Source organism: Sebastes fasciatus, chromosome 7 (genome assembly GCF_043250625.1).
Source record: "Sebastes fasciatus isolate fSebFas1 chromosome 7, fSebFas1.pri, whole genome shotgun sequence".
NCBI lineage: Eukaryota > Metazoa > Chordata > Actinopteri > Perciformes > Sebastidae > Sebastes > Sebastes fasciatus.
Genome location: NC_133801.1, coordinates 22,560,013 through 22,582,837, shown reverse-complemented (window position 1 = coordinate 22,582,837; position 22,825 = coordinate 22,560,013). Strand labels below are relative to the sequence as shown.

Here is a 22,825-nt window from a genome sequence, read left to right as displayed (position 1 = left end):
GCTTTTATCATGGGCTGAAAACATGAAATAAAGTGAATAAATGGAGTCAAAATTCATAATATAAAAGCATGATTCATTCTATTTTATAAAATCCTTATCATCCCAATACTATTTTGGTATCGGCATTATTTAATATGGGATTAAACCACACAAACATCCCACTAAAGATGCACATTTGTTAGACTGAACTGAAAAAGGTGTAAGGGAATGACAAAATTATGGATTTATTTGGTGTTTACAATGGTAACTTTACAAGAGGAGAAAGGAGACATTTATTACAGATTAAATTGTACATGCAGCCCACAGAAAAGACTTGGATATGAGTTAATCAAAGACCATTGGGTAATAGCATCCTGTCTCTGATGTACACTAAGCTGACGTATAGTAGAAGGAGGGAAGCTTTTGACCGAAAATCTATATAAACCAGTGAAAACACACATGCAGAAAGTTGAGGGATGGAGATCTCAGCTCTCTTCATTGGCCTGATCCTGTCTCTGGGTTTGTGTGAGCTGAACTCAGCTCTTGTCTTGAATGGTTCTGGGGTTGGTGTGAAACAAAGGGCTGGGCTCAGCACTGAGGATTCATCTGTGAAATGTAAACTCCAGGGTACCACTCGTCTACCTGCGTTCTCAATGGATGGTGACTACATTATTGGTGGTGTTTTGTCCATACACCACTACATGCACACAGTGAAGCACAACTACACCACCATGCCTGAGCCACTAAGGTGCAAAGGGAGGTTAGTAATAGGGGATATGAGGACGTTATACTGTGTGGGGATAAAAATGTTTTGATGTGTTTGTATGATGTTCTTAAAATCGTGTTGCAAAGCTTTTGTGTTGTACTGAAAATGTAAAAAAAAAAAAAATCTTCTATTTCATATTAAGTCCTTAATCAATATTTGGCCATATAAATTGCAGGTATTATATTAACAACATAGTAGAGTGTGACTACATAAGAAATAAGCATTTTTTATTTGTGTTATTTAACTGAAAATATAGTGTTTAACAACTGGTTCATACATATTTAACAAGATAAACACAATTTCAGAGATTTAGATGACTATTAATCTTAAACTTTATCCGTGCATTAAAATACACATGCATTTTGGATTTATTTCTAATAGGCTACTGTGTTTTGAATTTTGGTTTTCAGGAAAATCATTGATGTATATTTGGTTCACAGATGCAGTGCAGCAATCAGTTATTGACCATAACTTTGAATTGCAGTTCTCCTTTGTCATGGATATATAATGATATGAGTTTTTGTGTGCAGCATTGACTCCCGTGAACTGCGTTTCTCACGTGCAATGGTCTTCGCCATCGAGGAGATTAATAACAGCACCGAGCTGCTGCCGGGCATCAAGCTCGGTTATCAGATCTACGACTCGTGCGCCTCGGTGCCCGTGGCGGTGCACGTGGCATTCCAGCTATCAAGCGGCCTGGACCCGGTGTTTTACACCGGAGACAACTGCTCGCAATCTGGTATGGTGATGGCTATCGTTGGTGAGTCTGGGTCCACGCCCTCCATCAGCATGTCGCGCATCATCGGGCCCTTTAACATCCCTCAAGTAAATGTTTTGAATTCCTGGCACCTATATGTGTTTAATAAGAGCAGTGCTGTTTTTTTGTCTGTCCTCGTTAAATAATTACAATGTTGTTTTCCTTTAGGTGAGCCACTTTGCCACTTGTGCATGCCTGTCCGATAAGCAGCAGTACCCAAGTTTCTTCAGAACAATCCCCAGTGACCAGTTCCAGGCTGACGCGTTGGCCAAGCTGGTAAAACACTTTGGCTGGACTTGGATAGGTGCTGTCCGGTCGGATTCGGACTATGGCAACAATGGCATGGCGTCTTTCCTGGACGCAGCGCACAAAGAGGGGATCTGTGTGGAGTACTCTGAATCTTTCTATCGGACCAATCCACGTAGCAGGATCCAGAGGGTAGCTGACGTTATCCGCAGGTTTCTACATCACTGATTGTGCTTTTGTTCACTGTGCTGACACTAACCTTCTGCACACAAAACCACAACAATGTTTAGTCAAATGTATGATAGAAGATTTAGATTTCCCTTATTATCTCAGTGGCAAATTTGAAATTTGTGTTAATTTATCTCATATGTAGGCCTATTACTGATACTGTTATAAAAATATAATTAGGGAGACTAATACTGTACATTTAACATTTATAAAAAAGTGAAGTAGCTCCTGTTTCCTTGTGTTAATTATCTTAAAAATGTTAATTGTACATTCATAATACAATGCTCTAATTTCTCTCTAGGTCAACAGCTATGGTTTTTGTGGCATTTACTTCCTCACTGTGCTGACACTTACCTTCTGCACACAAAACAAAACAAAAATGTTCTGTACAATTTAACACAGAACATTATTTTCTTATTTTAGTGGCAAAGTGGAAATGTATCTTTTTTTCATCATGTTTATTTATCTCATATTAATTACTATAGGCCTATTATTCTAAAAAATAGAGTCAGTGAGGCCAAACACTAAAGTATCTCTCATGTTTGTTTGTTTCAAATATCTGGATACATATTTAAAAACTTTATTTGTTAGCAGGATCCAGAAGGCAGCTGACGTTATCCGCAGGTTTCTACATCACTGATTGTGCTTTTGTTCCCTGTGCTAACACTGACCTTCTGCACACAAAAAAACAACAACAATGTAAAGTCAAATATATGATAGAAGATTTAGATTACCCTTATTATCTTAGTGGCAATTTGAAATGCACATTTCTGTTCATTTATGTCATATATAGGCCTATTACATATACTGTTATAAAAATATAATTAGTGAGACCAATACTGTACATTTAACACACCACAAAAGTAAAGTAACTCCTATTGCTTGTGTTAATTATCTTAAAAATGTTAATTGTACATTCATAATAGAATGCTCTAATTTCTCTTCAGGTCGACAGCTATGGTCGTTGTGGCATTTACATCCTCTGGAGACCTGAGGATTCTGCTGGAGGAGCTGTCGCTCGAGCCTTCTCCACCTCGCCAGTGGATAGGCAGTGAGTCCTGGGTAACCGACCCAGACATGCTGAGGTTCAGCTTCTGTGCCGGAGCCATCGGATTTGGCATTGAGCAATCTGTCATCCCAGGTCTGAGAGACTTCCTGCTGGATCTCTCTCCCCCTAAAGTGGCTGCCTCTCCGGTGCTTACTGAGTTCTGGGAGGATACATTCAACTGCAGGCTGGGAACAAGTGAGAAAGTTATGCTTATTTTTAATATAGGAGACACTCACAAATTGTATGTGTTTGGTGTTTTCGTTGTTTTTTTTTTTGTCTGAGTGGAGTTTCCTGTGTTAAAATGTCCACAGCTGCTTTAAGGCCAAACCCCAGATTAACAGGGAGATCTATTGATATAGAACAATGACATTGTATCGACATAGGATCATCTTTGTGAATAATCTCACTTGATATGATGATTTTTGGGGTTTGCATGAACTTGACTGCAGTAGTTTCACAATGTCAACATTGAAGCTCTGAACACAAGCACACAATATATAGGCAGTCTCCAGGCCACCAAACTAAATAAAGACTATCAATTGTACTTACTACCATGTATCCAATCCAGTTAATATGAAAGTATGTATGTAGGTCTAATTAGGCTTAATTATACTGACGGTGATTTCAGATCATTTATTTGTTTTGAATTGGTTTATTTGTTAAAACAGACCATGTCAGTATTTAATTGAAAGAAAAGAGTTGTCTGATAACTGATTAGTGTTAGCATGAGCTGGTATACGTAAAGGTTAAAAAAAATAGGGCCGGATACAAATTGAAACAGCAACTATTTAAAAAATAATAAGGTATGTCTGCAAAACACTGCATTGACATGTAATGTAAAGCAATATTTTACTAATAAATTACAACGATGTAGATCTATACAAGTTTGTGCAGGGCATGTTTGGCAGGTTAAATAAAACAAAAATAGAACAAAAAGAATATTAAACACATACAGATAAATAATAATATATAATATCATTGTCAAGGCTAAAACACACTTGCCTCTGTCTCTGTGTGTTTTTAGGTGCAGCCACAGACAAGAGTGTGTGTGATGGAACTGAAGACATAGAGACGATCCAGAGCCCGTACACTGACACATCTCAGCTGAGAATCACTAACATGGTGTACAAGGCTGTTTATGCAATAGCACATGCCATTCATGATGCAGTGTGTCAGGAAACAAATTCTATAACTCAGTGCGATAAATTCACCAGGATAGAGTCCAAAAAGGTCAGTCAAAACAAACAAGTGAACACCCCAATTTCCTTTTTAAGCTATGATATACTTTTTTTTAAAATTAAATATTCATTTTTTTTATATTTAATTTATTTTACTTTTACTTTATCCTCACAGGTCCTGACGCAGCTGAAGAAAGTACATTTTTCCCAAAATGGTTATGATGTGTCATTTGATGCCAACGGGGATCCTGTGGCCATATACGAGCTGGTTAACTGGCAAAAAACTGAGAGTGGCAGCATTGAGTTAGTGACAGTAGGGCACTACGATGCATCACTACCGGTGGGCCAGGAGTTCCGTATAAACAGGAACCTCACCTGGGTGAAGGGTGACACACAAGTAATGAGCCCAATAACAATAATTTCACACATTCAAATTTTGTGATCTTAAAGGGTATTATTGGTGTTTTTGGTCCATTTTTATCCATACTGGCTGTGAAGAGAACTGTTCCAAAGTTACAGTATTTTCAGTATGAAATACCCCCTTTATGTTTTCCTTATAGTGTTCCCTTGCTGAGCTGCATCACAGGGATAATAATTTTTTTTTTTTTTAAAAGACTAAAGGCCTTTACACACCAGGTGCGTTTTTTATTTTGCGATTAATTTCCACATCAATATATTTTTTTTAACTGTTGTCTTTGTTAATAATACTTTCACACAGAAAACACATATTCTGCAGTGAAAAAGGGACGCCATTCTTTTTTCAGAACAAAGTTGATTTTCTGAGCTTTTGCACCACGGATAAAGGCATCAACTAAACAAATGTGCGGAACAGGTTGAGTTGCGCCTGTATTTATGAAACAACAACACGGAGGTTCCATAGTCCGAAACAAGATGGCATACTTTATTAGTCCTTTCAACCTTGACAAACGCAGCGCAGATTAGATCCACCTCTTCCATTTTTACCTTTCACAATAAAAGACCTAGATATAAAAAATTTGCAGGCAAGTGTTTCGCATTTTTATATTTTTTATTCATCATGCCATCGGTATGTAATGGCCTTAACGTTGGAAGATAACCACTTGATTTGTCCAAGCAAGACTGCATTGAAATTACTTTAAGAGGGGATTTTTCACAGCCAGTATGAACAGGAGGAATGGTTGCAGTTACCAATACAACTTTCAGTACACATATAGGCATGTGAGTATTGTTTTAAGACGAACTTGAAAAAATGTGAACCTATCCTTTAAACTTCAGAACACACCTGAATGTGTGTGACTTTGTTTGTATCTATGTGCCAGGTGCCTGTGTCAGTGTGCACTGACAGCTGTCCTCCAGGAACTCGTAAAGTGCTGCAGAAAGGAAAACCCATCTGCTGTTATGATTGTATACTGTGTCCTGAGGGAGAGATTAGCAATGCTACAGGTATTTATTTATTTTTTTCTAAAGCATATCTACAACATTGAATATTCAACTGCTAAAAGCCCTTTTTATTTTATTTTTTTTCAGATTCCCCTGATTGTTTCCCTTGCCCCAAGGAGTTCTGGCCTACTGCAGAGAGAGACACATGTCTCCCCAAGCCTGTAGAGTTTCTTTCCTTCAACGAGGTCCTGGGAATAATCCTGGCTGTATTCTCAGTCGGTGGTGCCTGTCTTGCCATTATAACAGCGGCTGTGTTCTATCGTCACAGGACTTCCCCGATTGTCAGGGCCAACAACTCTGAGCTGAGCTTCTTGCTGCTCTTCTCCCTGACTCTATGTTTCTTATGTTCATTAACTTTCATTGGAGCACCCTCTGAGTGGTCCTGCATGCTGCGCCACACAGCGTTCGGGATCACCTTCGTCCTCTGTATGTCTTGTGTTCTCGGAAAAACAATAGTAGTGTTAATGGCCTTCAAAGCTACACTCCCAAGTAGTAATGTCATGAAATGGTTTGGCCCTCCGCAGCAAAGAATGACTGTAGTGTCTTTCACATTCATTCAAGTTTTAATATGTACTATTTGGTTGGTTGTTAGTCCCCCTTTTCCAATGAAAAACCTGACCACATACAAGGAGAGAATCATCCTAGAGTGTGCATTAGGCTCAGCTATTGGGTTCTGGGCTGTGCTCGGGTACATCGGCCTACTGGCTATCTTTTGCTTTGTGTTAGCTGTCCTGGCACGGAAACTACCTGACAATTTTAATGAAGCCAAGCTGATCACCTTCAGCATGCTGATATTCTGTGCAGTCTGGATCACCTTTATCCCAGCATATGTCAGCTCTCCTGGGAAGTTCACTGTGGCTGTGGAGATATTTGCCATTCTGGCTTCCAGTTTTGGAGTAATACTGTGTATATTTGCTCCAAAGTGTTTCATCATATTATTTAAGCCAGAGAAGAACACCAAGAAACATTTAATGAACAAAAATCAATTCTAAAACATTTAAGCTTTGGAAACAGATAACATGGCAACATATAAAGCTAATGATGTGCACAATAAACACAGTGTCATTTATTTCAAAGTATTTACATTCAATGTTTTTCTTGCATTCAATATTTTCCCAATTTAAATGTAATTTTGTGAATGTCCTTTCAATATGTTGGTCTTGTTTTACAAATCATCACACGCTGAAAATATAAAATAAAGTGAATAAATAAAGTCAAAATTCATAACATACTTGGTTCATGGAATATTTTTCTTGACATTTTCATAATATCATTGGTATTTGAATAATATAATATTATGTCATAATTTATAATGTGGGAATGCAAGTTGGATGCAGAATGAGGGAGCTCAGTTAAGGAACATTATATAATCAAAAGAAAAGCTGGTTATATTGCCATAAAGTTTATTCCCACAATGTTCTCAAATCGCAAATAGATGAACTGAAGCAACTGTAGAATAAGTACTAACTAGTGCAATTTGTTTTATCACTTTCTTTTACATTCAGTGCTTGGTAGATACACTGAGGCCTACTCAGAACCCAAACTCTGATTTAACAGTTTGACAGACTGAGGAACAAAAAAGTTCTTTGACCTGTGCGGTCGAGCCTGTGGGACTCTATTTCTCCTGTTTGATGGAAAAAGCTTCAAATACAATGTGAGAGAGGTGTGACATAATATTACTAGCCAGATACAACATGATGGAGAAACCTTGAGCGGTGTGACTGGGAGGAACAGTGTGCTTTATCTGAAATGAAGAGTGGTTGTTACAAGGTGGTAACCTTATACCAAAGCTTTGTAATCATTTTATCAGATCTGTGGCTGTATGTCTTGGATCAGGTGGCATGGGGGCTGCCAGACAGACCTGGTGAACCCAAACTTAGAGTGATGGTGAACTGGCTCAGGCCCTGCCCTGACTGAAAGGTCCTAAACTCCCACCTCAGGAATATTTTTATTTCTGCATAACAGGAGTGGCCAGGGACATGGAGGACGAGTGAGTAAATAATTGCTGACATTTGGTATGGTAATATACAGTTGGGTTAACAACCCACCGATCAATTCACCCTTTGCACCCTTTTGCCCGCCCCTTTGTTGTCAGCCACTGCTACTCTGTCAAGCTGTCGGAGTTAGCATACACCCCACACTGTCACTAACTACACTCCCTAAAGAAATATTATCTAATTTTTGGAAAAATGAAAAAGCAATTTCAGAGAAGCAGACAGAAGGGTCTACCATATGCATTTGAAGGATACAGTATATCCAGGATGTCAAACTGACTCGGAAAAAAAAACAGATTAAACAGATAAGCATCGATGCCAAAGACAACAGATCACCTGGCGATCGAGACAGAAGACAATGAAAATAAGTAACTCAGTGTTCATGCTGTGTAGGTCTTTATTCACTGTTACAATCGTTAAAAATCAAAAGCAGCATGTGAATATATTCAGTATACCTTCAGTAGCTTCCATAGCTTATAAGTGATAGTTAATGATGTGCTAACATACTCTGCTAATGTTCGCTCCGTATTTTTTTACGCCCATCTGATCGGGGAAGAAACATATATCTCCTTCCAACCTATCCGGTATAGCGAACACTATTACACATGCCCCAGGCACAACATTTATATGACCAGCTCACAATCCACAAAATCAGCCTCAAAATGAAGAAAATCTCAAATGATTGCATGAGAGTCTATGGAGAACAGCCATATACTGCAGTTATCGGATCCTGGTCAGAGCTGGCTGATGCTACGCTATGATTGGCCAGACTGCGTTCAAGGGGCAGGACTTAGCAAAGGGTGAATTGTTTAGTTTTGGATCTTTTCAGAAGTGGGCCTATATCTAATTATGTGCTTCAGCGCTGCATTAAACTAAGTGATGTTTTATGACTTTGCAATTCCTCGACCCATGATTTCTTTCTTTGTGTTCCTCTCTGGTCTCAGAAGGATTATGAAACATTTGGGTCCAAACAGTGCCACCAAGAGACCAAAACTCGAGGCCAGGATGGCGAATACCTCCACTGCATCTGCATATTTGCCCGGAGAGTTGACATAAGCGGGGACAAAGGCCACCCACACAGCACAGAAGATCAGCATGCTGAAAGTGATGAACTTGGCCTCATTGAAGTTGTCTGGAAGATTCCTCGCCAGAAATGCTAACAGGAAGCTGAGGATAGCCAGTAAGCCAATATAGCCCAGTAAAACTGCAAAACCAACTGTAGACCCGACTACACACTCATAAACTATCTTGTCATTGTGGTATTGAGTATTTTTATAAGGAGCTGGTGAAGCAGAGACAAGCCAAGCAATGCAGATTGCTGCTTGAATAGAAGTAAGAACCATAACTGTCCCTCTCTGCTGCACAGCACCAAACCACTTCAGACTGCCTCCACCTCCTGGTTTGGAGGCCTTGAACACAGCCAGAACCACCATGGTTTTCACTAGGATGCATGAGACACAAAGTACAAAGCTGATCCCAAATGCTGCATGTCTCAGTTGGCATGTCCACAGCCTGGGACGGCCGATAAACAAAAGAGAACACAGGAAACATAGCTTAAGTGATGCTAAGAGCAGAAAACTCAGTTCTGAATTGTTGGCGCGTACCATGGGTGTACTGCGATTAAAGATGAAGATGCCCAGGACAACAGCACCGATAAAGGTTCCCAGCAATGAGGTGGTTGTCAAACAGATACCTAGAGGCTCTTGATAGGAGAGAAACTCTGTTTTCTTAGGAACACAGTGGTCACGCTGGGAGCTGGACCAGAAGTCTTCTGGACAACTGGTGCACTCCATGGAGTCTAACAAAAAGGGGAAGATGGTGAGATACATATTAATTTTAATGTCTCAAAAGTACAATATTTAAACTGAATACCAACCAGTTTCATTGCTGATCTTTCCCTCAGAACAAGGGATACAGTCAAAACAGCACTCAGGTTGCCCCTTCTTTCTGGCCATGCGGGTACCTGGAGGACAGCTCTCACTGCACACTGATCGGGGTGGCTGTTGGTAAAAAAAAAATAGCACACACATCTGTTAGTCTGAGCTATTTTACATTTAAAGTTATCAACAAAAAAGGAAAAGATTTCTGTAAAACAGCAAAAATAACCTGTTTGGATTCAAAGTTCCAGAAGATTTTGTCTTCATCAAGTGTGAGTTCTTCACCTTTGGCGGACTCTTTAACCTCGCCCACACTCTCAACTTTTATTCTTCCGTCAGGGAGCAACAGCCAGTTCATGATATCATATATTGGCAAGGCATCACCATTCTCATCAAATGACACTCGATCACCAAATGATGTCGTGAAGTTGACGTTTTGCAAATAATGTACAAGCTGCAAATGGAGGAGAGAAGACACAGAAACCCCAAAATACAAAATGTAATCCAAAAAAGGTAGTGATCGTTGCACAATCCTCTCTTAACCAATCAAACTAGGTACATGCAAAGCATAAGCTTTTAGCATTACGGAGTTGATCAAAGCAGTTGTATACTTCTATGAGATTACCCTGGCACACTATGTTTATAGCAAATGTACTGATACCATACATAATAATGTACTACTTGTACTATTTTTTTATGTGCTAATTTTCTACAACGGAAAACACCACTTGGCACGTCATGATGTAGTACATGGTTTAAATATTCAAAACAGTGTAAACCGATATCACACCTGCCATAGCTCCAGTCTTTGCAAACTGGCACAGCTGTGTCCGCTGAAAGGCCCTCTCCTTGGTGCACAGCGCAGCATGTCATCAAGAGCATACGCCAGAGCATACACAGCCTTGTACACGTTATACTCTGGCCTGAGTTCTGACACATCCAACAACTCAGTCTCCACACTCTCTAAATCTTCCTGCCCAGTACATAGATCTCCCCCAGCCATCACCCAACCTGCTGGAGGTGGTGCAAATCTACACGGAAACGTATATTCCCAAAACTGCCTCACCTGAGGAAAGGAAATCAAGATTAACATAATTATGTGATAATGCGACAATGCAGATCAGGCAGTTAGGTAAAGAAAAAGGCCATAACTATGTTATTTCCATAGCTGTTGTTGTAGTGTAGGTCAGGGCGTATTCTTAACAGGAAGTCCCTGAGACCTGGTATTTCTCCTCGACGTATGGCAATGCCCAGTGTGCCACCCAGGTACGGCATGAGGCGGGGGGTTTGGAGCACAGCAGCTGCTGTCCAGGCTTCACTTGCTATCCACTGCCGGCCTGTCACATTCTGCCTCACCACCTGTTCAATGTCAAATATGTTAGTTCAGAGATTCAGTGTCACTCAATTAGATATTATATAACACATTTGTCATTTTTTTTTTTATTCAATCATAACATAGCCAATGTTTAATCTAAATCGATATGTGAATTTTAAAGTTTGTATAACTGTGGATTTACAGAAATCGATGTAATTCCATTATTCCAGAAACAAAATAACTCTATTTTTAGTTTTAGATTCCATTTTTTTTCTTTTTTTTTTTAATTCTTACCTCCTCCATGAGATGAATCATGTGAGTCTCGTGGGCAAACACAATGACCACCCGAGCTGTGGATGTTTTTATCAAATCCACAATCCTGCCAAGTTCGCTTGGGTCATTGCCCCAGGGCAAAATCTCTGAGTAGGCCAGACAACCTCCACCAGACTGAGCCAGATCAGATTGGAAGGATCGGGCAGCGTGGAGTCCGTAATCATCATCACTGACCAGCAGACCTGCCCAAGTCCATCCAAAGTGCATTAGAATCTGAATCATTGCACGCACCTAAGTGGATAGAGAACGAAAATTATTAGTGTGCATGCTAAAATATTCTTAAACAGAAAATGTATCAATGCATACAAATGGTTCAGAGAAAACAATTATTCTCATTCTGGTGTATTACCAAATCCATATAGCTTCACTAGTGACATGTAAAGCTCATATAGTGTATTTTGATATATACAAGCAAATCAGCTTCTTTCAGGTGAGAGTCAGTGAAACTACATGTCCACTCTCATTATGGAGTTGTATATTATACAGATCACTATATTCTAACATTATTGTTGATAGTTTACCTGGAAAGTATCACTTGGGATTGTTCTAAAGAAGGATGGAAAGCGTTGTCGATCACTCAGGCAGGGACATGTGGCAAAGTAACTCACCTGTGAGAGACGTGTATGAACAAGGGGTATTCATTTGCTGCAGGTTAGTAGACCCATTCAATACACTTTTGAACATTTAAATATGAAATTTGACATCAAAATCATTCAGTGGAAAAAGATGGAAGAAGCTTACAATGGGCAATTTGTATAAACCTATTACGCTTGACATGGCAATTGTAAATGTTGAGTATGAATCACCCACAATCCCCAGGACTGGAGGGACCCCCTCACAGGTCTCATCCAAAAGAAACTGCTCCTCTTGGCCACTGGCCAGTGACAATGAAGCACGAAATGCAATTCCAAGTGTGGCACAGTTGTCATACAGACTGTATCCCAGAGTCACGTTAGGTAGCAAGTTGGTGTTCATGTTGATCTCATTAATAGCAAATGCCATGGTCTGAGAATGCCTGAACCCTAGAATATCAAAGCTGACACACAAAATGTCACCATTAACAACTTACAAATAATGTGTCACCCGTGAGAACTTGGTAGAAATATGCAAACCTAGTTAGACCTTTGTTACTTATATGTTGTCTATTCAGAATTGGTGTTTTAATATGTCAGAAAAAGTTATACTGTAAAACATGTTTTCCCTGTCAAAAACCACTCACATAGTCATCAGTTGTTTTCTCAGCACAGTTATTTTATGATGCTATATGTGAGTGTGTGTGAAACTCACCCTTGGCACCTGGGCTGATTTGGCTCTGTGGTGAAGGAAAGCTCGGGGAAGACAGATGAGTAGTGAACCTCAAACAGCCCACCCAGGACCACATCGCCAGGCTTGTGCAACCCATTGAGATTAAACTGTCTCCGTAATTTACAAGACAAGGACAGGGAGGAGAAAACAGGCAGTGAGAAATAGGAAAATAACACAATCAATACACACAAGTGTGTGGCAGCAAATGCCCCCATAACTGCCCTCCTCCTTTCACCCGTTTTATGATCCTTTTGCACAGTCACTTATTTTTATACACAGGACTATGTCATCCCCTTCATCGATACACGTCATTGTTTGTTTAATCCTTTTCACCAACCATTTTGCAGTTAGAGGAAGGACCCAATACAAATTAAGAAGCCACAATGTCAAACTTTATTTAATTATATTCTATACTTTATCAAAAGCACATTTTAAACCAATTGTTAATGGGTTTAATGGTAGTAGTGTGATTATAATGAATTGAGCAAAAGTCTACTTCCTGCGTGCTTTTGTTCAGGCTTCAAATGGGTCAGCATAGTGTTTTATTTATTTTTGGTTGGAAAAATATACACAGGTCACCGACTGAACAATCCAGTTTTTCCAGCAATTCCAGCAATTTTGGGATGGTACACTTTGCAGACCAACTAAAACATCCACAATGCTAAGCTGTGAATCAGCCATACGCATGTATGAAACTTTCTAACATACACATTAGCTTTACTATATGATGTCCAGTAGGTGGTAGCAGTACTGTGTACCAAGCCTTTTTCTGAGCTCCCTAATTAAAGGATGAGTGGCAACTATTTTACAATTATTATAACTGCAACAGGATTCATTTTCCAACATTACCAAAATATAAAGATTCACTATTTCCTGATACTATTTAATATTTCCTCGTTATTGTTTGGTCTAAGACTAAGAGATATTTCTGTATCCTTGCACAGTCTTAAAATGCAAGAGTTAAAATGAAAATATAATTGTTCAAATTGATTTTAATTGTTAAAATTCCCAGGAACTTATTCCTCATAGTTCTGTCAAGTCTGTGATTAAAGAAAATGGAAAATGTGCACCCACTGAATTCAGTGTCCGTGATTACTAATGGCCCGCTGAGTCCAGGGCAGGCTGTTAAATTAGCGTTGATAAATTTAGCACTTCGGCTGCTGTCTGTGGTGCTGATCTAAGGCTAGTTTGCAGTATGGGAGTTGCATGGTCAGCATCTTCATGGTGGCATAGCAATTGTCTGCTTTGCAATTATTTGAAGTGGTTGTGTGTGTATGTGTGTGCACGAGCGCACGCTTGTGTTTGGGGCGAGGGCCGAAGAAAAAAAATTGCACTGGGGCCAATCAAAATTATGTTACGCTACGTTGTTATTTTGTTACGGAAAACGTGCGTTTTCCTACGGATGTCCAGCAACACGAGCAATCAGTCTGCCTGTGTAAGCCCCTGTGGTGTGGTGATCGTGGTTTGGGTTAAAATAACTATATTTGAAATACTTGGTTAAGTTTAGGCAAATAAACTACTGGGTAAGTTTAGGAAAAGATTGAGGTTGGGGTTAAAATAACTGCGGAAGTGGTGGTACTACGTTGATTACATATAAATTGATTACAGGGTTTATATATGAATTATAGTGCATTACTTTTTGTAGGTATAGCTACGAACAGTGTATGATAAAAGCAAGGTTTATTATAAATTTGGGATATAGTCATGGTTTAAAAATGTCATGTAATAGGATCATATATTAATATAGTCACCTCTAAGACTCATACTTCATGTGAGCCACGTATTGTCTTCTCTCCTGTGTCATTGCATTTCATTGTGATTGGTTGATCTGGCAATGACTCATATGACCCATGAAATGAAGCAAGCAGCCAAGTTTTTATATAGTCTACTTCATTAGCCTTTCAGAGGATAAGTTGGAGAACCATCGTCTCCGGTGCACACACAGTCTTTATGGGGTCAGTATGGACATTGGGGCTTCTCTATGGCTGCTTCTTTGTGCATTATTTAGCCTTCTTTCCTCAGTGTGCTCTGGTGTGAAGGGAAGAGAACAACTAAGTTTAGAGAGAGGTGTGGTGAAAGAAGAAGAGACTATAACAGAGAGACTGAGTGGCTTGGGGATAACTCATAGCTTACCTCACTGTGTGAAACTGGCTGACAGTGAGCCTCTGGCCCTGCATTCGGGAGGGAATGTTGTGATTGGAGGACTTTTCCCTCTGCATTATGTGGCTCCTAAGCCGCAGCACAGTTACCACAGCAAACCCCAGCTCACATCCTGCAGCGGGTAAGTATGAGGATACTGTTGACATCTACTTGTCCCAAATTAAAATATTTTTTTCACATTTGTATTTATTTTCAATTTCTATACAAATAAGTGACTGAAATCATATTGTTCCTATACTGTTCACATGCTGATATATGTTGTGCAATCAAATATATTTCATTCTCTGCAGTTTTGACCACAGAGCCTTCCGCTGGATGATGACCATGGTGTTTGCAGTGGAGGAAATTAATCATAATTCAAGCCTGTTACCAGGTGTTAAACTAGGCTACCGGATCATGGACAGCTGTGACCATGTCCACACCAGCCTGCAAGCTCTTCTGTCTCTAGTCAGTCCCTCCAAACCTTTGACAAGAGAGGTGAAACAACTGGAAGAAAATGAAAAAAGATCAGATATGCCAAAGGACAGGGGTACTAGATCGGAGGGAGTAAAAACAGAAGGAAAAAAAAGAAAGAAAAGGATGTTGAGCACAGGCAAGGGAGGCACTGAAATTAGTGAAGCGATGCCTCACAGTCTTGAAAATAATGGAAATTACAAAAAGGGAAATGTAACAGTGGAGAGAATAGATAGGAGAACACAATCTCAAACCTTACCCTCATGTCTGGCTGATTCTCCTGTGCCCGTTGTGATCGGCCTTGCATCCTCTTCCCCTACAAGAGCTGTAGCTCACACTCTTGGCCCTTTCAGCCTCCCGCTGGTAAGAAAGGAATGAAAAGGCAATTTATTTATTTTTTTGTGATGAATCACACAACACAGTTTGATATGGTTTTGTTTTTGGCTTCTGATTTATCTCAATACAGTTAACTTTGTCTCCATATAGGTGAGTTATTTTGCCACTTGTGCCTGCCTTACTGACAAGCATATGTACCAGTCATTCTTGCGGACTGTGCCGAGTGATCTCTTTCAAGTTAGAGGTCTTGTTCAGCTGGTCACCTTCTTAGGCTGGTTCTGGGTGGGCACAATAGGGACCACGGTGAGATAAGGACTTTTTACCCCACCATTAGTCAGTTAAACACACCAACATGATTTAAAAAACCTCTCTCTGTATATGTATATTTCAGGATGACTACAGTCACTATGGCATCCAAGCGTTTTCCAATCAGTTTAGACAACAAGGTGGATGTCTGGCATTTCATCTGACTATCCCCAAATCACCCACAGTGACTGAGATACAAGAAATGGCAGACAAGCTGCAGAGTTCAACCGCACAGGTGGTGGTGGTCTTTGCCACGGAGGGACAGCTGCTGGATCTGCTGTTAGAGGTAAGCACTCTATAGGCATACAATTATATATTATGCAGTATTCAAAGTAATAATATGAGAGTTAGGAATATCAAAAGAATGTCGGTGCTTATTGTCATCTCTTTGCTTTCTTATCATCAAATTTCTATGCCTTATTTTCCAGCTGGCTCAGAGAAATGTGACAGGGATCCAGTGGGTTGCTAGTGAAGCCTGGGTTACTGCTAGCCTGCTGACCTCACCCCAATTTCACCCTCTCCTAGAGGGCACACTGGGCTTCTCCTTCCCTGGGGTCGGGATCCCCGGCTTGAAAGAGTTCCTGTTGAATGTCCGCCCCTCTCCCAAACCTGGGATGGCATTTGTCAACATGTTTTGGGAAGAGCTTTTTGGCTGCAGGCTAGACTTTAGAGGAGGCCGAGCCAAAGAAAATGAAGCAGATGCCGTGGATACATTTATGGGATTGGATGCTTTTGGTTACTCTCAAAACAATTCTGGTTCCCTGGTCAGACCTATTGTAGGAAAAACAAGCACGTTCAAGGCGTCAGCTGACAAAAACTATAAAGGTGATGCTGAAAAGCCTGTATGCACTGGTTCAGAGGATCTGAAGTACACTGACAGCAGTTTTACAGATGTATCTCAGGTCAGAATATCCTATAACGTGTACAAAGCTGTATACGCCATCGCCCACGCTCTGCACACTTTATTGAACTGTGATTCTGCAGTACATAACAAGGGAATGTGTGACAATAATAAATCATTTACTTCTAGAGAGGTAGGTGCAACAAATATAAATCAATGATTTATTTTAATTGTGTAATTATTTTAATTTTTCCCTGAGTTTTTGCATCATTCTTCTGGCCTTTTGTTCTCTTCCCTGTTCTTTTTTTCCCTCATCCTTTCATACAGTTGCTGCATCATCTGAAGACAGTGAATTTCACCAACCAGTTTGAGGAGAAGGTATATTTTGACTCCAACGGAGAGCCGGTCCCTCTCTATGACATCATTAACTGGCAGAAGGACAGCAGTGGTGAAATTAGGTGGAATATTTTACTTCAAAGAATTATGATTAAGAAGCTTTTTTATGTTCATTGTCAGCTCAGTTATGATACAAAAGTGTCACAGATTTTTTTGGCCCGATTTGCATTTTAAAAGAATTATGTGCTGTGTTTAGATTTATCAAAGTGGGAAGCTATGATGGTTCGGCTCCATTGAGAGAACAGTTGCAGATAAAGCAGAGCACCATTGTGTGGACAAAAGGACAGTCACAGGTGGGTCATATGTCCCCAAATTATATTTCAGTCTTGATGATCAAAATTGCTGTAATTTTTCTTCAGTAAAAAACTCTTTGTTTCACCAAGCATCTAGTCTGCAGCAAAGAAAATACTTGGTGTATAATTTTACACTTTTATTTGTTCAGGTGCCTGTGTCTCAGTGCAGCGCTCCATGCCCCCCTGGCAGCAGGTTGGCCAGACGTCCAGGAGAGCCCCACTGCTGCTTTGACTGTTTGCCCTGTGCAGATGGAGAGATCAGCAACCAGACTGGTATATTCATATATTTCCTAACTTCTGTAAGAAGCAAAAGGCCATTAAAACCACAAAAAATGTTGCATAACTGGAGAGTTGTCGAGGCATCTTATGTGGATGCAACTGTTGTTGAGTAGAGTTTGTGTGTGTTTACACAGTGTGTGTCTACTGTATGTGTCTCCAAAGGTTCCACTGAGTGCACAAAATGTGCTGAATACTACTGGCCAGACAAAGACCAGGTGAAATGCGTGGCCGGAGTGGAAGAATTTCTGTCTTTCCACGACACCATGGGCATCATCCTGGTCGCACTCACACTGTTGGGTGTCGTCCTGACAACCATCGTCACTGTCGTCTTTCAAAGTTTCCGTTCCACGCCCATCGTCAAGGCCAACAACTCTGAAATAAGTTTCTTGCTTCTCCTTTCACTCAAGCTCTGCTTCTTGTGCTCCCTGGTGTTCATCGGCCAGCCGTCTTTGTGGACATGTCGGCTCCGCCAGGCAGCATTTGGGATCAGCTTTATTCCTCTGTCTGTCCTGCCTCCTCGTTAAGACCATTGTGGTTCTCTTGGCATTCCGGGCTAATGTACCTGGTTCGAGGGCTCTGAAGCGGTTTGGTCCCCCTCAGCAGAGGACTCTAATCCTCTGTACTACAGCTCCTCAGGTGGGATAGGCTATAGAACCACCACTAATTTTGACCTCAAGTTGTGACTATTTTAGTTATTGTGTGTGTTTTTAATTGCTTATCTTGTCCTCAGCTTTGTCTCTGTGCTGGTTGGCTGTTGGGCGCACCTCCATTCCCATTCAAGAACACAAACTACCAAGCCTCAACTGGAAAAGTAAGAATGACTGTCCCACAGTGTCTTTTTTGATAATACTATTAGGAGTCGCAAAGTCAGAAATGTTCAAATCCTACACATTGGGGCTTTAATGAGATCAGGAAGGAACCAAACAATCATATAAAATTACTTATTTCACACCCTGATGCAAATTGTGCTGTATTGGATTGATCTGTTTTAATGTATTGTTGGGCATAGATTGTCGTGGAGTGTACGGAGACATGGCCTCTTGGATTTTATCTGGTCCTGGGCTACATTGGTCTACTGGCCTTCATCTGCCTCCTCCTGGCGTTCCTTGGACGCAAGCTACCCGATACCTTCAATGAGGCGAAGCTCATCACCTTCAGCATGCTGATCTTCTGGGCGGTGTGGATCTCATTCATCCCAGCTTATGTCAGCTCTCCTGGGAAGTTCACTGTGGCTGTGGAAGTATTTGCTATATTAGCCTCCAGTTTTGGACTGTTACTATGTATTTTTCTGCCCAAATGTTACATAATTTTATTGCGGCCTCAGAGAAACATTAAGAAAGGCATGACTGGAAAATATCTCACATGAACTTAACATTTATGTAGTAGGTGGTCATTTTAAGTGGCTATCAAGCACACCGAAGCCCACACTTTTTAATATGAAATTCTGAAAATACATTTTCATAGTAAAAATAAGTTTGAATATTTGAAACAAAATAAAATGCTACCTGACTGAAAGTTTGCCTCAGTACTGTAAATGAATATGACTGGAGTGTGTGGATACTTTTTCCTGTTACTGTACAGTGTCTCTTAGACAATAACCTTTTATCTGGGGAGAAGTTAGTTTCTTAGTTTTAAGTTATTTGCATTTGCATGTTGTACTGTATTCATGTTATTGTTATCATATGGGCTACACTATAATCAATGACATGGATATTCATTTATTGGGGAAAGAAACAAAAACATTTTTTGAGGATACTTTAAATCTGGAAGTTTAGTAATTTTCTGAACTTCTGCTTAAAACCTTAAGCCCTTGGCATGTTGAGTACACTGTCCTTTAATCCAACAAATAAGAACTGAAGTGGATGGGTGGATGTAAAATTAATATATTAATATATTTGGGGCGGCTCTGGCTCAGAGGATTGTCCTTTAACCACAAGGTTGGTGATTCAATCCCCAACTCACACTGAACCGCTTCACAGCAGCCCACTTCTCCTAAAGCTTAGGATGAGTTAAATTCAGAGGTTGAATTTAATGTATGTATCTGACCACAGAAATAGAAATAAAAAAAAATATTTGTAACATTTGATTTTCATTTAAATTAAAGGGGTGTGCAATCAATGCCAGTAAAAAGCTGCCCACTGCTTCAGGAGATGGTTGTAAATGTTAACATCAGAACATGCAGTCACCATCCTCAACCACATCAATTTTGCACATTATCACTGTATTAAAAGTTGACCCAAACCTGCAGTCAATGTACCACACCAGAACCACCACATAACCTTTACCACATACCCAGTGTAGAGGATATGCAGGAATGGAGTTGATTATATTTTGAATAAAACTGGTCCATGTGAAAACAATCTGACCTGATGAGTCTGCTCTGCCCATAATAGAATCATCATCAACACCTTGGTATAAGAAGTCAGAGTCTTTTGGGACAGTCTAATCAATATTTACTTTTTTTTGTTTCATGTGTACAATTCTAAACCTATTGACCTTGGATCAATTCAAAACTAAATCTCACAGGTAGAAAATAAGCAGAAAATATTGCCCAGCAAACTTATCCCCAGAAACTTTATTTCTTCAAAACATACAATATGCTATTTGTCATTATATTTATATATGTTCTTGTACACTGTACAACATTTGCCATGCTGCAATATCAGTTGCATACAACTATCACTGCCCGGTCAATACAAACATGAAATAAATCATGATTTGATAATAATTTATAAACTATTTTTAAATAACATTTACTAGAAATCTCAAATATTTTTAAAGGTTAACTTATAGCATGTTACTTCTTTTCTTTTCCCATTAGGTGCTGTTTTGTATTCTTTTCTGGCCTCAGTAAAATAATGTAACATTTCTGATTAAACAGACAGAACAACAAGCCAAAGCTTGAAGCCAGAATGGCAAATGACTCCACCGCATGTGCGTCATTTCCAAAAGCGCTGATATAAGCGGGGATGAATGTGAGCCACACAGCGCAGAAGATCAGCATGCTGAAAGTGATGAACTTGGCTTCGTTGAAGTTGCCCGGCAATTTACGGGCCAAAAAAGCCAGTACGAAAGACAGACGCTGTGACCCAGGCCTCGCTAGCCACCCACTGGATTTATGTTCTGGGCCATGTAGTCCCTCAAAAAAGGTGCCATCTCCCCCTCGGCGGAAAACACCACTACCACTTTGGCCGAAGAGCTGCGCATCACCTTTGCAGAGAGGCAGAAGACGAAGGAGGAAAGAGTTTCACAAGGAAGAGAGATGACAAAAAGGAAGCAGGTTAAAAGTAAGTTACATTGACAAAGACTCACAGCTACATGATGTATAATAATGAAATAATTCAATTTAAAAAAAGTAACTATACGTAGAATTTGAAAATTCCCAAATCTGTTGACATCTAATATCAAAAACTCACAGGTAAATGATGTTAATTAATTCAATATTTAAATAAAAATAAATAAATACAAAAATAACTATTATGTAGGATTTGAAAATTCCCAAATCCTCACTGATGACATCTAGTGGTAATATCAAAAATGATGAATTATGTTTATTAATTAAATAATTAAATAAAAAGTAATAATGATAATAATAATAACAATTAATTCATATATATTAATTTAAAAAGTAACTATATGTAGGATTCAAAATTCCCAAATCTGGTGACATCTAGTGATAATATCAAAAAAAGGCACTTTGGCAAACAGCAGTGCATGCAAATAACCTCATCCCTTCCTCTCACCTCCAATGATCCAACCTGGGGACACTGGGATAGATGGGCTGAAAGCAACACATAGATTGCAACAAATTTCATCAAATTTCATCAAATTTCATCAAAGCCTTGTGCAAAGCACACTGGTCTATTATTCAACGGGTTTATTTTCTGCTTCTTCTTCTTCCAAAACTTTTCCGCGCTACTCGTCCCGCAGCGTTGCCAGCACATGTACAAAAAGTACATCAAAACGTGTGGAATGATCGGGAATCGTGTGCTATGATTCGCGCAGCAGATTCCAGAAAAATCGTGCAAAAGCGCAATTTTTTTGCTCCATTGGAATGAATGGAAAATCGACTTGAAGACAGCTCAAAAGCACTCCTCTTTGGGGCCATACAGAGTCGCCATACTTTATCGTAAAAATGTGATTAAAAGTTTAAACGGGTCATGAGACTTGGGGGTTATTGTGCCAAATGGGCATTTTGATAGCTAGCACGGTTTTCACGAAATCGCAGTTTAAGTTTTGTGAAATTTTCAGACTGTTTCAGATTTTATAATGGGTGTGTATTGTGTGGGTCGTTAAATGCTAGAGTGCATGACGTCATCGTTAGAGTGTGGAAAAGCTTTAAAATCAAATTGCTCCGTAGCCCACAATTTTCACTCTTCATAGATAATTTGTTCATCAAATTGTAGAAAATGTTGTGCCGGTCGCAGTCATGTAGCTATGGAATCAGTTGGACACTTTGCAGACCAACTAAAACATCCACAATACTCAGATGTGAATCAGCCATACGCATGTATGCAACTTTCTAACATGCACATTAGCTTTACTATATGATGTCCAATAGGTTGTAGCAGTATACCAAGCCTTTTTCTGAGCTGCCTAATTAATGGATGAGTGGCCACTATTTTAAAATTGTTATAACTGCAACAGGATTCATTTTCTAATATAACCAAAATATCAATATCAAGATTCACTATTTCCTAATACTATTTAATATTTCCTTGTTATTGTTTGGTCTAAGACTAAGATATATTTCTATATCCTTGCACAGTCTTCAAATGCAAGAGTTAAAATGAAATGTAATTGTTCAAATAAATTTTAATTGTTAAAATTCCCAGGAACTTATTCCTCATAGTTCTGTCAAGTCTGTGATTAAAGAAAATGGAACATGTGCACCTACTGAAATCAGTGTCCATGATTACTAATGGCCCGCTGAGTCCAGGGCAGGCTGTTAAATTAGCGTTGATAAATTTGCCACTTCGGCTGCTGTCTGTGGTGCTGATCTAAGGCTAGTTTGCAGTATGGGAGTTGCATGGTCAGCATCTTCATGGTGGCATAGCAATTGTCTGCTTTGTAATTGTCTGAAGTGATTGTGTATGTACGTGCATGTGTGCGCATGAGCGCACGCTTGTGTTTGGGGCGAGGGCCCAAGAAAAAAATTTGCACCGGGGCCAATCAAAATTATGTTACGCTACGTTGTTATTTTGTTACTTTCCGTGTGTTTTCCTACGGATGTCCAGCAACACGAGCGATCAGTGTGCCTGTTTAGGCCCCTGTGGTGTGGTGATCGTGGTTTGGGTTAAAATAACTATATTTGAA

General features: G+C 39.7%; 2 protein-coding genes and 1 pseudogene across 2 annotated transcripts; 2 read left to right on the top strand and 1 right to left on the bottom strand.

Annotated features, from left to right (window-relative positions):
• The first annotated feature begins 617 nt into the window (after positions 1–617).
• On the top strand, positions 618–6,613 carry LOC141770945 (extracellular calcium-sensing receptor-like). The gene is made up of 8 exons (XM_074640797.1): positions 618–739; positions 1,276–1,570; positions 1,671–1,960; positions 2,924–3,219; positions 4,049–4,254; positions 4,378–4,599; positions 5,501–5,624; positions 5,709–6,613. The coding sequence occupies exons 1-8, from the start codon at positions 633–635 to the stop codon at positions 6,611–6,613; spliced, it is 2,445 nt and encodes an 814-aa protein (XP_074496898.1). The 5' UTR covers positions 618–632.
• A 1,886-nt stretch (positions 6,614–8,499) lies between these two features.
• On the bottom strand, positions 8,500–20,443 carry LOC141770944 (extracellular calcium-sensing receptor-like). Its single transcript, XM_074640796.1, has 10 exons — positions 20,383–20,443; positions 12,428–12,596; positions 11,882–12,176; positions 11,662–11,748; positions 11,102–11,371; positions 10,645–10,851; positions 10,283–10,558; positions 9,722–9,946; positions 9,492–9,615; positions 8,500–9,413 (listed from the first exon to the last, which is right to left on the bottom strand). The coding sequence occupies exons 1-10, from the start codon at positions 20,441–20,443 to the stop codon at positions 8,500–8,502; spliced, it is 2,628 nt and encodes an 875-aa protein (XP_074496897.1).
• LOC141770781 (extracellular calcium-sensing receptor-like) lies at positions 14,921–18,921 on the top strand (annotated as a pseudogene).
• Positions 20,444–22,825: the final 2,382 nt, after the last annotated feature.